The following is a 14,408-nucleotide window of genomic DNA, read 5'->3' as shown; positions in this document are numbered from 1 at the left end:
TTACTTCTAGAAATACGTTTATTTTATTATAACAGGGCTCAGTTAATAAAATTGCTTACCAAATTAGAAAGACCGTTTTCTTGGATGAAAAGCAAAGAGTTTGACATAGTCTGAGTAATAAAACTTAGCCCCTCTGGTCTAATGCTCAGGGCATCATGAATATGTAAATTTAAACTGAAACATTCAAAGTGGTTCCCCCAGGCACACTTACAAGATCTTAGGAAGCGGTAAAAAGGCGCCTCTCCTCTGAACTACAGCAGCCACAGAAGACTGGAAACGCAACACGTAGGCAGGCTGGTCAGGAGCATAAAAATCCACCTTTTATTAACAAAGAAGCCATCTATTGACTGAGCATAATTTCAGCTTTAACTGAAAGAAACCAAATGTTTGTTCTAAAGGTAAAATATTAATAACAAGGTGTATGAAACCTTTCCGCTATGAAACACACATGGATTGAGTTAACTGGTCAGCTTTATCAGAAAAGAGCAAGCGTTCAGATGCCCAGGGAAACTAGGCAGAAAGAAGACATTTATTTCACATAAAATGTAGAAGACGGAGTAAACGCCACGTGTCCTTAATGCACTGTTAAGTGTCAGAGAGTGGGCGTGGCTCATGGCAATGCCCCCTCCTGCTTCTTGGGCGGCCAGCCCTCTGTCTCACCCTGTCCTGGGCAGCAAGTGTACAGTTAAAGCTCTGAAGCTGGAGATGCAAAGAAGAGATGTCGGTGGCCAAGGAAATTCAGCGGACACCTGCTAAATGCGGCTCAGGACAAATAAAACATAACGTGTGCCATGTTCCGCTGGCCTCCTGTCTTGGCCCGAGGCCCTCCACCATGTCCGGTCCCTGATGAAGACACTTGCCCCTCCAGCCAGTGCCTGGCACAAGGCCCCCCTCTAAAGACGGCAGAACAAACCCAAGGGGCCTGGGAGGCCAAGGCCCGGGATGCCGGCTGCCTCCACCCTGAGCTGACTGACTTCTGTCTGTCTGCTTCCTGAGTGAGAAAAATGGCTCTTTTGCCACCATGACGTGGCTTCCTATTTTCTATTTCTCATAACTGAAGTCAATTCCCCACGATAGAGGAGTCTGAATAAACTTCCATCCCTGCCATGTGTAGCGTCTCCTCCTTTAGGGAGAGACCTGCAGGCTTCATCCTGAGGTGCAGGCTTCAGGGTTTTGGATTCAAGTTTGCCCGTCCTTCGACTCTTTGAAGAGGAAGATTCAGAACCATGTGATACAGAACTGTTCTGACACACGTGTGACTCCACAATGCCACTGTGGAGTGCCTGTCTATACAGCGGGCTGCGTGCATGACCTATGCTGGTTGCACAGCCCTGAGAGGGAGGGCTGGAAACCTCTTTCTATGGGTGGGAGGCCCAGTTCCCTCCACTTCCCCGCATGACTCCTGCTTCCTCTCCGTCCGAGGCGGCATGCCGATGTGCACCCGCTCCTTCCATCTGCACCACCACGCGTGGAGCTTTGCTGCCCCCGGTTCAGAATGTGCTTGAAGGCAGCTGGGCACAATCTCCAACACTCAATAGCGTCTACATCCACGAGTTACCAGGGCCGCCGGGTGGGCGGTGTGTGCTTCCCTGCCCACGACCTGCTCGGAGCCCCATGATGGTCCACAGATGTGAGCAGACAGGTTACAAGCTGAAGCCTGAAATGCGCTCATGCGGTTGGGCGCATCACCCGCCCCCAAGGCCCACTCGTCCAGGGCCAGGTGTGAGGCATGGGGGGCACGTCCAGCCAAGCCCAGACAACCCAGCCAACACACACAGGGGGACAAGAATAAACAAGGGTGGTTTTAGGCCATGGAGCTTTGGGGTGGCTTGTTCACAGCTTTATAGTAAATGAAGAATGAAGCTTTTTAGAATGAAGAAATATCAAAAATGTCTAATTAGTCAAAAATCTTTACAAATTTTGGCCCATGTAGTAGTATATGGTATTAGGGAGAAAATCATCACCACCATCACCACCATCACCACCATCATCACCATCATTATCACCACCATCACCATCACCATCACCATCACCATCACCATCACCATCACCATCACCACCATCATCACCACCATCACCACCACCATCATTGTCATCGTCATGATTACCGCCATTTCAACTACCGCCATCACCACCACCCCAGACCACTGAGCTGAGCGCTGTCTACAGTCTTACCTTCTCTCTGCAGTAGCTCTGTTGTTTACACGATTCGGTGTCCACTTGGCAGTTTATGATTATGTCGGTCATCTCTGCACGTTGATTACAAAAGTTGACACCTTTCATCTCGATAACTTAAAAAAATTCTGGATGTGACGTTCACAGGCATGATTTACGAGTTGGTCAGTGCACTTCTAAATAATCTCCCACTTGGAGATTTTTGACAAGGATGCAGGAGAGCATTTTTAAACATGAGAAGTAGGCAAGGGGAGGTTTGTGGGGAGGCAACTATCCCTGAAAACAGCTACACCAGGTACGTAAGGGAAACAATTTCTGTCTCGGCTTTGAAATCTTAACACTTCGCAGTCAGAGCCAACTGCTCCGGCCCCGGCGCGCCGGCCGCTGCCTCCGCAGGCTCCGTGCCCTCTCCCGTCTGCCCCAGAAGCAGTCCAACCTCCGCCCCGTCGGGAGCGCTCCCTCTTAATTCCTTTCCAGCAACATCTTGACTGCACAATTGAAATGCTAAGGTTTTACAAAGATCACACTTTTCTGAGTAGAGAAAAAAATAGTGTGGGGCACAGGGAGATTTACCAGGAAGGAATAGAGAGTCCTGGAGGAAACAAGACCAGCTAAGAAGCTGTTGCTGTGACCACACCATGACCGACCATAGTTAACACTGCTGTTGGGTGTATTTGAAAACCACTGAGAAAGTAGATCCTAAAAGTTCTCATCACCAGGGAAAAAAAACAACTTTTTTTTTGTATGTATGTGAAGTGCTGGATGCTATCTAAACTTACTGTGACAACCATTTCACAGCATGTGGAAGTCAGAGCATTATGCCATGCACCTTACCCTGACACAGGGGCGTATGTCAATTACATCTCGACAAAACTGAGAGAAGCAATGGTCCAGGTGAGATATAATGAGAGTCTAACCAAGGGCGGACACTGGGTCTGGAGACTGGGGCTGGGGACCAAGAGACGTGGCCTGACAGGGTCTCTGGCAGTGTGACTTGTGAACAGCATCAGCTTTAACCACAATAAGAACCTTTTCTGTCTCTTCCTTGGTCCACACAGCTTCCGGCAGGACGGGAAGTCCTCCCAGCCTTTGGTACCTAGTGAGTGGACGGCTGCTTCCCATCACGAGGGCAAACACTTGCACCCTCTGTGCCAGGCCCTCACCCTTTACACACATGGATACACGTAACCTTCACCCAGGGGTGCATGCCACTGTCGTCCCTGTTGATAGAGCAGAAGACTGAAGCCCCCAAAGGCTAAGTAACTTGTCCCAAGTCCCATGGCCAGAGGGGCAGAACCAGGGTTCCTTTCACTCCAGCCCAGGGCCCCTGCCTTGCTTCCCAATGGTAAACACCCTCAGAATGAAGCCAGAGGCCAAGTACGGTTTTGATAGCATATTTTATTTTAATCTAAGAAAAAGGATTAAATTCAAAGTTCAGAAATATAAAAGATCATCCAATAAATTTAGGATCCTAACTGTTTCTTAAACAATGGTGATACACACTGGAGCTGGGTTTGTGTTTCCAAAGTTTCCGTTTTGACTTTTGCACGGTTTAAATGAGACGCCTCTTGAAACGTCTTCATGCAAATTCAAGATCGTTTGACATGTGTTGGGGGGTCTGGGGCCGTGAAGATTTTTTTCCCAAACCAAAAGCTAGAGCCGAGACAGCGTCACAGCGTGTCACCCCAGCTCCGGACCTGTCCCCTAAATGCTTCATGGAGCCCATGGGCACCTTTGCGGAAGCCGGGGTCCAGCTCTGAGACGGGCAGCCGGCTGCCCCGAGGGCCCACTCTGCTGCTCACAGGGGGGCATTCAGCTCCTCACTCGCCCCTCTCAAGTCCCATTTGGATGAATTTCCTATCGGCAAACCCTTGAGCCCTTGAGGCCTCCAGGAAAGAAGGGAAGGTGGGGGACCCACAGGCCTTTGTCTCCGGCTGCCGAGATCAAGACCCAGGCACAACTTCGCCTGGCTGCACCTTCTTTAAGGGGACTCTTCATAATTTGTTCAGGGGACAGTTTTACCTTCCGGGGGGCCCCTGGGTGGGCCACGGTCAGGTGGGTAGGGGCCAGGTGTAAGAGAAAAAGCAGGCTGACAAGCGTGTTTAGCCAGCTTGGTCAGGTCATGATGAAATTTACTTTTCTGAACGATGGACCCCTTCACGCTGCCTCAGAAAGGCAGAAAGAATTCTCTAGCATTTGCTGCATGAATAATCTGAGCCCAAGGCAAAACTCAAACAGAAGCTTGCAATGGAAAAAGCAGTCACATCAAAAAGGGTTTGAAAAACGTTCTTTTCTACCAGGGCACTACCTGTAAAGAGTGCTTCAGTGGTTGGGTAACTCATTGCGTGAGCGAGAACTCTGGAAGGAAAACCAACAAACTAACACGAAATCCCAAGAAACAAAAAGACCCATGCACTCATTAACTGCATGACGAAGACAGCCGTTGATTACAAACTTCTATGGCGCCATGAAGCTTCCAACATGGATTCAGCGATGCTGCCAGGGCAGTCGATTTCCAACGACGCCAACCTGGCGAGACTATTAGTAATGGCCCTGGTAAGGAGATACAGGCCTGGAGCCAGAGCGCCTTAGGCCAAGGCTTCTGCCAGGTTAACATGCGTAGGAGGAAGAAATTAAGCTTAAATCCACTCAGAATACATCTCCACCAACTACAGATTTTGAAGGTCAAAGAAGGACACATACATTGTATGTGATTACTTTTCTGAAGCCAGCCTTTCCATTTTCACAGATTAAAGCCATCTGTTTAAATATCTCATTTCTACAAAGTGAATTTACAGTTAAAGTACAAAGTGCAATACTATGTGTTTGTTTTGTTTTTTTTAATTGCTTTTTGGTGAGGGAGTTGGCCACGTGTCTAGGACCCGCCGTGGATGTGTCAGTCGTTTATCCTTGCTTCCTTGGCTGAAAAAAAGACAGAAAAGAGATGTATTTAGACATTTGCATCACTCATCTCTGAAGATGAAGACTTGTCTTTTAGGAATAAAATAAACCCAGCTGGTAACAACAAGGGAAAAAAAGCAGTATTTTTAAATAGATGTGAAAAGAAAGAGTGCTTTATTTGGGGGGTAAGAATTTTAAAAAATAATAAAAACATTGTGGACGCTTCTCAACTTCTAGCACTTTCCTCCCACTCAATGCTCAGAAATATCAGGAAAAATATATCAGTTGAGAAAGCATTTATTTCAAGGATTGTAAGTGTGTTCAGTATATTAAACATTGTGCAGAATCTCCAATCACCATGGATTTATCATATAAAAATACTTTTAATACTAATTTATGCTTCAAATTTGATAAAGGCATGTTTTTTTTAACAGTTTTCTTTTCATCCTTTCCATTCACTATTTGACCTCTCTAAGAAATACAACTTGAAAAGTTTTGTTTACTAAATTACTGGAATTCTGCACTGCGCCAATTAAAAATAAAATAGAATGAAAAGGAGAAGCAAAGTACAATCTTCCAGGTTTATTTCTCCACGTAGACCCATTCCCACCAGTACAAGTTGGTCTACTTGAAATAATTACACTTGAACATTCAGGAGGCTTCTGTGTTGGCTTTTATTCCCCAGATAAATATATGAACAGGGGACAAGAGGGACTATATCTCCTGCATTAAGTGAATAAGAAGTTTTGTTTTAATTAGCTGAGGATAAAGATAAGCCATCAGTGTATTTTACCAGCAACTAAAGCTGGTCAGATTTGCGGGAGGAGGGGTGGCACTAACGTTTTAAGCTACGTCAGCAGTGGCTGATAGCACTGCTCTGATCACTGCTGAGCTGTGATGGAAACTGGAGAAGATACCAAGAAAGACAGCTCACTTTTCGATTAAATATAAGCTTCATGCATCCTACTTGCTGCCCTTCATTTCATAGTTCTTGGGTTTGGTTATTCATATAGTGAACGCTTTTGGTGGTTGGGACTCTGATTCTTCAAAGAAATCTGTATGGTCTTCAATCACTTTATCATGTGCCGGCCACTGCAGGACATCATCCCAGGACCACAGTTTGCAGTGATAAACACCATCAAAAGGGCTGGGGAAACCGCTCTGGATTCCTTTTCTGGGAAAAAGCTGAGTGAGTCTTGTGTTTGGAACAGAGTTTATTTCAGGCTGAGGCAGCACCCATGTGCCCGTCATTGGCGTTATCTTAGGAAAACAACCATTTGGGAGTCTTCAGAGCTCAGCCCAGGTCATTGCTTTCAGACCAGCCCTGTTCTAAAGCACAAGTGATTTGCAGTGGGATTTTAAAAGTTGAAACCATAAACACTTGCTAAACAAAGAAGACCGACCGTATCACACATCTTTCCTAATGAAATGGTTTTAAATTGCATCCAAGGTGCACGTGGAAGGTCTCCACTTCAAGCCCACCACAAATACGGGGGCCTGCCTTAGGGACCAGAGACCTGGAATCAAGCAGGTGAAGACAAAATACATAACAAATTGACAAGTGGTCTTAAGAAAGGAGGATGTGGCCCAGGCTTTGAGAGAGGGAGAAATGAATCGCTCGTGTTCATCTTCTGGAAAATATTCTAGACTTTGGAGAGCTTGTGGCCTGGGATGCTGGGGAGAGACACCACAATTATCTCCTTTAATTGCACAGGCAGAAATACAGATTCAGAAGCATAGAAGTATGTTTATGAGCACACACGGCAGGAAGTGAAAAATCCCTTCTGGAGCTGCCACTTGTCTCACTCGGATCCCTAGATGAAAAAAGAAGACTCCCCCTTCCTGCAATCTCCTTAACCAAACGTAAGGAATAAATTACAAATCCACATCCTGCAGAACTATTTAAAAATAAATATTTCCAAAAATAAGGGGACTCAGAAATTTTTCTAAAAATAATAAAATAATTGAAATTTCAAGTAGCAAGAAAATAATAATTAGGGCAAAACGTTGATGCTGGTGTTTCAGCAAGTTGGTAATTTCTGACAGAATCTTGCATGGCTATTTGGGGCCTCACAGGGGTACAGACACGATAAGTTGCTTCTTTTCTTGGAAGGAACTTCACTTTACAAGTTGACAGAACCTCAACTTTTATTGCCTATAACTAAAACAGTAAATGATTAAGGCTACAATGTAGACATACTCACCTGCCTATTAGAAGTGCTTTCAGCATTACCTCTGGGGGCTAACAGGGAAAAAAAAAGAAAGATTAAAAACCAAATATTCTTTATTTAGTAAAAGGTCAAATAGAATGTTTCAGGAAGAAACCCATATCACTGTAGGAAAGTGTCGTCCACTGGCAGACTTGTTTACATGAGAAAATATGCATCTGCACATACGCTGAGCACAGATTATAAATAGTGGATCATAAAAGTCACGATGTAAACAATTCCCAACAATACAAATGCTCTGACCCAACTTTAGAAGACTGTTCCATTTTACCCAAAACTCCAAAGGCATGTCCACTAGCCGTGGAGACCTCCTTCCCCGAGTTTTCAAACTCTCCCAGGGAGAGAGGACCCAGGCAGCTGGAAGTCTAGGAACCAGCACCGGGTCTTTGAAATCTTTTGGTTTTATGGTTAAATCACGAGAATCATTTAACTTGTTTGGATCAAAATAACTGTTCCCAAATCCTGCTTGGTTCCGTCTGTGCCTCCTTCAAGACTGGGACCTGGGACATCACCTGTGGAGGCACTTTTCCTGCCCCAAATCTCCACCTGAAATTCAGCCTTCCCCCTCCCCTCCCCCCATCACCAACTTAGCTAGCATCACCCATCACACAGTGGGTTTTTCTCATTTATCTCATTTCTTGCATCCACACTAAAATGTAAGCTCTAGAAAGATGTGAACTCTTGTCTGTTTTATTTACTGTGGTTCTGCCAATGTTTAGAGCAGGGAGCACCTGTAAATATCTTTCAAATGAATCAGTAGGCGGAGGGCAGCATCCCTCATCCCAAATGCCTTAATTGTTGACGTCTATCCATTCAATTAAAAAAATAAAGAGCAAAATTATTCTGTGTTCAAACTTCTTCTCTTGCTATATTCAAGCAAACAGAAATAGAGCATGAAAATTTGAAACACAAACATATTAAGTAAATTGCAAAAATATTAAATAAACGGTAGCTATATGGACTATCTCTTTCCATTGTAGTTTGAATGATTCAAGGATCGGGATAATTTCTGTTGCCACTCTCCACTTTGCTTTGCCTGAAATGACTACTTTACAGAGGAAGTAGGCTTTCGCGCCATTGGTTCAAATTTAAAGAATTTTAAACTGATACTTTGAATCTAATCTAAACCAATTGCACTGTCAACAATTCCCAGATTTTTCTTGGTTTCTTTTGTGGCAAACATCAGACTACTGGTCACTGGAGGTAGCTACAGATTCAAGTTAGGTTGCAGCAAGAAAAGCTAACGTTTTTTGGTGTTTAGAGCTTCGCTGTGTAGCTGAAAAGAGTATAAGTTTCATTAACGACACTGGATGGAATATTCCACTCAAGAAGGAGTAGGGAAAAGCTCCATTTAAAATACGTGAAGGGCAGAAAAATAATAAACTGTTAATTAATTTGAATGAAACGGAATGTACATCATCGAGATAAATACGAAGCCATGCCACATCAATAAAGACACTTTTCGGTGAGAAAATGAGTATGTATTTCCCAGCTCCTACCACAGAGCTCAGCGATGGATGTGTGTGCGTGGCGGGAAGGGTGGCTTCCTCGGTATCGAATGGTAGTGATTGTTTCCAGGTGACACGGCAAACGGCAATTTGGCTGTAAGGCAATATGTCTGAGAGAATGTAGCTGGCATGGCAGTCCGGCTGAAAAAGATAATTTGGTCAAAAGTGAATGTTTCCTAATTGCTGATTTTCTGCACAATGGTCATTCTGGAGAATCATGAGGGCATGGTATCATCTTTTGTGAACTTTTTTTCTGAATTCTTCAGAAATTTTTTTTCTAGGCTCTATCAGTTCTCAATAGTTTTTAAGGTTTTTTTGCATTTTTGCATTTTTTGTAATGGTGGAAATTGAGATCAAGCTCCCAATAACATGTCTTAGTTGCAAAAATTTAAATGCAAACTCTTGTGTACTTGCTTAAAACAGGTGTGATTAATGAAGTATGTACATTATGACACCATTTTGTAGTGAAAATCACAGTACATAAATACATATGTATATGTGCATAGAAATATTTTTTGGAAAGCTATAGATCTGGTCTGATTTTGTCTCAGAATAAAAGGTCATGTGTTATTTATTTTCTTTATTTAATTTCTCATATTTTTTAGAATAAAAGATGTATTGTTAACTAGTGAGCAAAAATAAAGAAAACAAAAGAAACTGGTAGCCACTTGGATACTTAGACTGTCCCAACTAACCCCTTCCTGAATACTTAGGTTTTTCTGACTTTTCACTATTTCAAATTACACAGGGTAGTAAAAGATAAATGATAATAAAGTTGAAAAACTCTTAGAGAAATTCTGCAAGATAAAAAAAAAAAGGGTTGCAAGATCAGCTAATAATGTATCTAAATCCCCAATGCTCATTTTTTACCAAATTGCTACTTTTACCAAATTTAGCTTCTCTGGGGGAAGAGAGGGGATGACACGTGCTATCTTCCTGGTTACTAAGACAACAAAATTCAGACACATCGGTTTATTCAGAGGCACATAAAGAAGATAACTGATAACTCAAGATTCTGCAGTAATTTAAACATTTCTACTAAATGATGATGACATCAAGGTGTTATGCTCTGTTATTCGCTCCCCTGATAGCAGGGTTACACACCCACCCTCTCCGTGTCCCCTTGTAGGGCTGTGCGGAGACCCTGGACCCCTCTCGGCAAGAGGACGTGGACTGCACCCCTTCTGCACATCCGCTCTGCCTGCGAACCTGTTCTCTGTTCCCCTTGTGCGTTCTGTCCTCTGTGAGAACGCAGCCCCGGCCCGGAGGAGAGGTGTGGAGACGCCCCCGCTCCGCCCCCCACCCAGGGGCAGAGGGCAGCATCCTGCAGCCCGAGAGCAGCCGGGGCCGGGGGAGTGCACTGCCTCTGTGGGCACCATCTTCTCCAAAGCACTGGCTCCTGATCTGTTGGACTGGCCACACCTCAAGTTTTCCATTATTTAACCAGATTATAAAACAACAGGGCATGTGATCGGCTAAGGCCCTTGAGCCAACTCAGAGGTCCAACGCTGGTGCTGACAGGGAGCTGGGGTTTTGAGACAGTTTTGTTTACAACCAAGTGTAGGTGTCCAGGATCGTGACTCTGAAGGTGCTGGATTCACGTCAGCTTCCTGAGGCCTCAGCGTGCGGGGTGAGAGCTGCCGTGGTGTCTCCAGAGCACGGCAAGACCGACCGACCTTCAGCGTTTCCAGGAAGACCAGCTTCCGATCCCGTTTCTCCCGCGAGGGCACCCTTGGCTGGCAGACACCTGACCAGGAGCCCCTTCTCATGGTCCCTGGGCTCTCGGACGAGGCTGTCCTCGGGTGTCACGCAGTTACCCCTCATGCCTTGGGCTCTGACCGGGCAGTGTTGAGGCTTTGCATCGGAGATGCTCCAGGGGAGGCACCAGTGTCCCAGTGCTTGGCACAGGGGCTGGGCCGTCCTGTCCATCCTTTTGTCCCAGTGATGCTTTCCCGAGTCCTCGAGCTGGGAGCCGCCTCCTCAGGGCCCGGCCAGCAGCCTGCTTACACCCACGCCTTACGCTCGGGCCGTTCTAGGGCTTTTCTATCTTCCCTACAAACTGCGGAGCTTCTGAGACTCAACTCCCACCTCCGCCCCGTGATTCACGGCAGATCCTCGACGTTTGTGTTGAGCGAATGAATGACTAAGAGAACTGAGCACTTCGTTAGCCACAACGTCAGAAGTCCTGCACCTGACCGAGGGCTGGGATTTGCACACCCTTCTCAGCACGACCTGTGCCTTCTGCAGAAGCTCAGGACTCACCCGCGAGCGCAGTGGTTCCCGATGCCCCGGAACCCGTGGGCTCAACACAGGCTACGTGGCACCAATTCACACCAAGTGCTGGTGTTTAAACAACATACCCACTCGTGGTTAACGCTTCTGGAAATGACCCATCCACACTGTGGACTGAGCCATGAAGAGTGGGGGCGGGTGGAGAGCGTGGCCTTCTCTGTAGAACCAAAGGGCTGGGTCAGGCGGTGGTATCCAGGAGAGTAATTTCTCCGCTGCTCAGAATTCATCTTGAAACTACTGGAGGGATACTGTTCCATCTCAAAATGCCTCACACTCGCCGCCGCTCTGAGGCCAATTATGCTCCTGGCAAAGCCGCCGTGCACTGGGCCTCCACCACCACCCCCCACCCCACCCCCGCCCACTCTCCCTGCCAAGCATCTCCATTTGCTGACTTCCTTTGTATTTAGGAAACATGCAGAAAGGACCGTGCCCCTGGCGAGGGACGTCCCTCAGGCACGCGGACGAGGCTCAGGGGTCTGGGTGCTCATCAAGAGGGGGGTCTTTGCAAACAATGGACTGGCCTGGGCCCTTCAGAAAGGGGTGATGATTAAAGATTAAAAGGACACATTCTACACACTGTTGAGCCTGCACTTAATTTGCTCATTGAAACCACAAAACTAGACTCTTTCAGAAGTTCAAGGCTGGGTTCTGGAACGGAGGAAGGGCCACCGCGGCCCCAAGCCAACCTGGCAACAGCTGAAACGAGTCACTGGGTCAGCGTTCATCCCCCTCCCCGGCAATCATCAGAGCCCCAGGGCGGGGGGAGCTACAGTCCCCCGGCCTCCAGCTAGCCGGCCACTGGCTCCCCGCTGGCTCCCATGGTGATTCCCTGGGCCTCCGAGACGCCTGGCTGCCAGGATTTCTGCCTAAAACTGCAATAGGTCACTTGTCTCTTGGGGCCCTATGGGGGACCAAAATCGAAAAAAAAATCATAGGGTGAGTGAGAACGTCTGTCCAGGTCCAAGAATCACAGGCAGTGTCAGACAGCGGCAGACAGCGACCCTAAGCCCCAACAAAGGAGAGCAAGGGTGGGGGCGACTGCCTGGACTGGAAACGTCCAAGGCCCCCCCGGGGGCTGCAGGGCAGGGCTGCGCGGGGTTGAGGAAACCCCGACAGAAGCTGCAGCCCAGCAGGTGCCGGTTTCCTGCAGGCGGACCCGTGCGCTTGGGCCGCTGTTCAGGGTGGACCCGCCGCACGCCTTGGGTGGCTGTAGGGCTTGGAAGCCGCACGGCGCTCTTGGGTTTCTCATCTGCAAGTGAGAATGAGGGCAGCCTCACTCCCATCCCCGGCCTGGCTGGGAGAAAAGAAGGAGCCACGGGGACCGTGAGGCAGGATGGTGATGGGGGCCAGTCACCCCCTGACGGGCCAGCTCGCCCCCCCCACCCCGCCTGCAGACACACAGCAGCGTGGTGAATGTTTCCACGACCAGAGCCTTCTGAGCCTGACCCCCATCAGAGGGCAGCAAGGACCCACATCCTGCCGGGAAATGTCACCATCAACCGACAAGGCCAGCAAAGTGGGCGGCCGCGTATTTTTACCACTGTTTGCAGTCTGGACATGTTCGGGGCAACATGAAGTGCACTTAGCTTCCGAGACCCCATACAGAGGTCTTCAAAATAAAACTCAACTCTTCCAGGAGTAACTTCTCACAGGAAAATTAGCAAGAGTCCTTTCACAATTACAGGGATCTAGCCTGGAACCAAGTTCGGCTGAATCATGCGGAATGACTATTATGACGAGTGCTCGGGACACAGAAACTGACAAGACAGATGCAGTCCTTTCCCGAAGCCCACAGTCGAGGTCAGCGGCCAGGACTTCCACGTCCCAGCTGAGCTGCAACTACAAGGAAGTGTAAAGACCACCATCTACCGATGCTCCGGAATCTACTCTCAAACTTGTTTCATGTTTCAAATATGCTACAAGTTTGGTAACAGAATAACAGAATCATAAATTAGCAGAGATGGGAGAGGTCTCTGCAAACCATCAAGTCTGCACACGGCCCCTGGGCTGCTGACAGCGTTTGGGTTCAGGGAAGAGATACACACATCTGGTAACGCAGCTGAAACACTGTTTCAACCATTGAAATAACTGGTTTGGAAACAGGAATTATTGAACTGCTAATAAACCGGGCTGAATGTTTGGTCGGGCTCATGCGTGGAGTTCCCGAGTTACTCCCAAGGGTGCCCAGTTTGCTGTTCAGCATCAGAGGGCACCCCCTATCCCGCGCCCCCTGGACGGAACAGTGAGACTTGTCTCTAGACACCACTCAGCTCTCACCCTTCCAACCCGGCTTCCCCTTGACCGCTTACGACGGTCTGTGAGTGCTTCCACGGACGGTGACCTACAGTCATATGGCACATCAGACTTCCCTCCACCCTCAGACCGCAAGGACAGTCTCTACATCTTAAGACTGAACAGACGCCGTCGAGAGTGGACACGCATGGGAGCAAAATAATGAGAAAGGCTCTTACTGTGCCGTTTCCTCGTGTTAGTTTCACCTTCTTCTCTGGTCACGCCCAGGCAGCCCATCAACTCTTGCAGGGAAATGGACTTGTCGTTATTCACATCACAGTATTCAACAAACTTCTTCACGCATTTTTTGGGTTTGGACTTCTTCCGAAGGAATCTCTTGAAGGGCTTGATTTCCTTTTTGCCGATGTCCCCACTGGAGTTTTTATCCAGCAGTTTGAAATACCAGTGGACCACTCTCTCCTCCAGCGTGTGGCTGGGGTCAGGTTCCGAGAGCCTGGAAGACACACGGGTGGTCAGGGGCCCCCGGCAGCCCGGCTGCCTCCCCACCCCGGCCCTGGTCCCTCCAGCGAGGGCCCCCGTGCTCTGACTTTCCTGGAAGGAGGGCCTGAGGCTGCGTGGCTTTGCCATTTGATATAATGATTTTAAAAAATAACTTAGAAATAGAAATTTGGCAAAAAATTTTCAAGTTGGTTTCAAAATGGCAAATGGCACAGTGAACTTGTGCAGGCCAATCACGCGCTGGGCGTTGGCAAGTCACGCGGACAAAGCCCCGTGGGGATGGCCCATCGGCTCACACATTGCACACCTACTCAACCTGGGACCCAGAGGATCTCTGCTCCTTTAATCGTGACTCGTGGGCAGGTTGTTTATGCCACGGATAAACTAAAAGGTGCAAAACAACATATATCTTAAAGTGGTAACCAGACATCTTTCCCTGGATTAAAAAAAACAAAAGGTTGATGCTTTAAGATATAAGTAAAAAACTCTTCTAGAAGGCCTGGCTTTGAGGCTGATCTTGGAGCCATCCCAGATGTTACACTGGGCCTTCTCA

The 14,408-nt window shown here is 47.5% G+C and overlaps 1 protein-coding gene across 1 annotated transcript in view; it reads right to left on the bottom strand.

The window, feature by feature from the left end:
* Positions 1-3,560: 3,560 nt before the first annotated feature.
* The window catches only part of SMOC2 (SPARC related modular calcium binding 2), a 154,894-nt gene continuing 144,046 nt past the window's right edge, over positions 3,561-14,408 (bottom strand). Inside the window, exons 11-13 of the mRNA XM_029223864.1 lie at positions 13,576-13,850; positions 7,281-7,318; positions 3,561-5,097 (exon numbers count right to left, since the gene is read on the bottom strand). Of these exons, the coding sequence (XP_029079697.1) occupies positions 5,080-5,097; positions 7,281-7,318; positions 13,576-13,850 (331 nt within the window). The 3' untranslated portion in view covers positions 3,561-5,079. The remainder of the gene's footprint in view (positions 5,098-7,280; positions 7,319-13,575; positions 13,851-14,408) is intronic.

The sequence above is a fragment of the Monodon monoceros genome, unplaced genomic scaffold (assembly GCF_005190385.1).
Source record: "Monodon monoceros isolate NGI ecotype Baffin Bay Population unplaced genomic scaffold, NGI_Narwhal_1 Super_Scaffold_15, whole genome shotgun sequence".
Lineage (NCBI taxonomy): Eukaryota > Metazoa > Chordata > Mammalia > Artiodactyla > Monodontidae > Monodon > Monodon monoceros.
The sequence above is the reverse complement of the archived record's forward strand: the minus strand, read 5'-3'. Positions and strand labels throughout refer to the sequence as shown.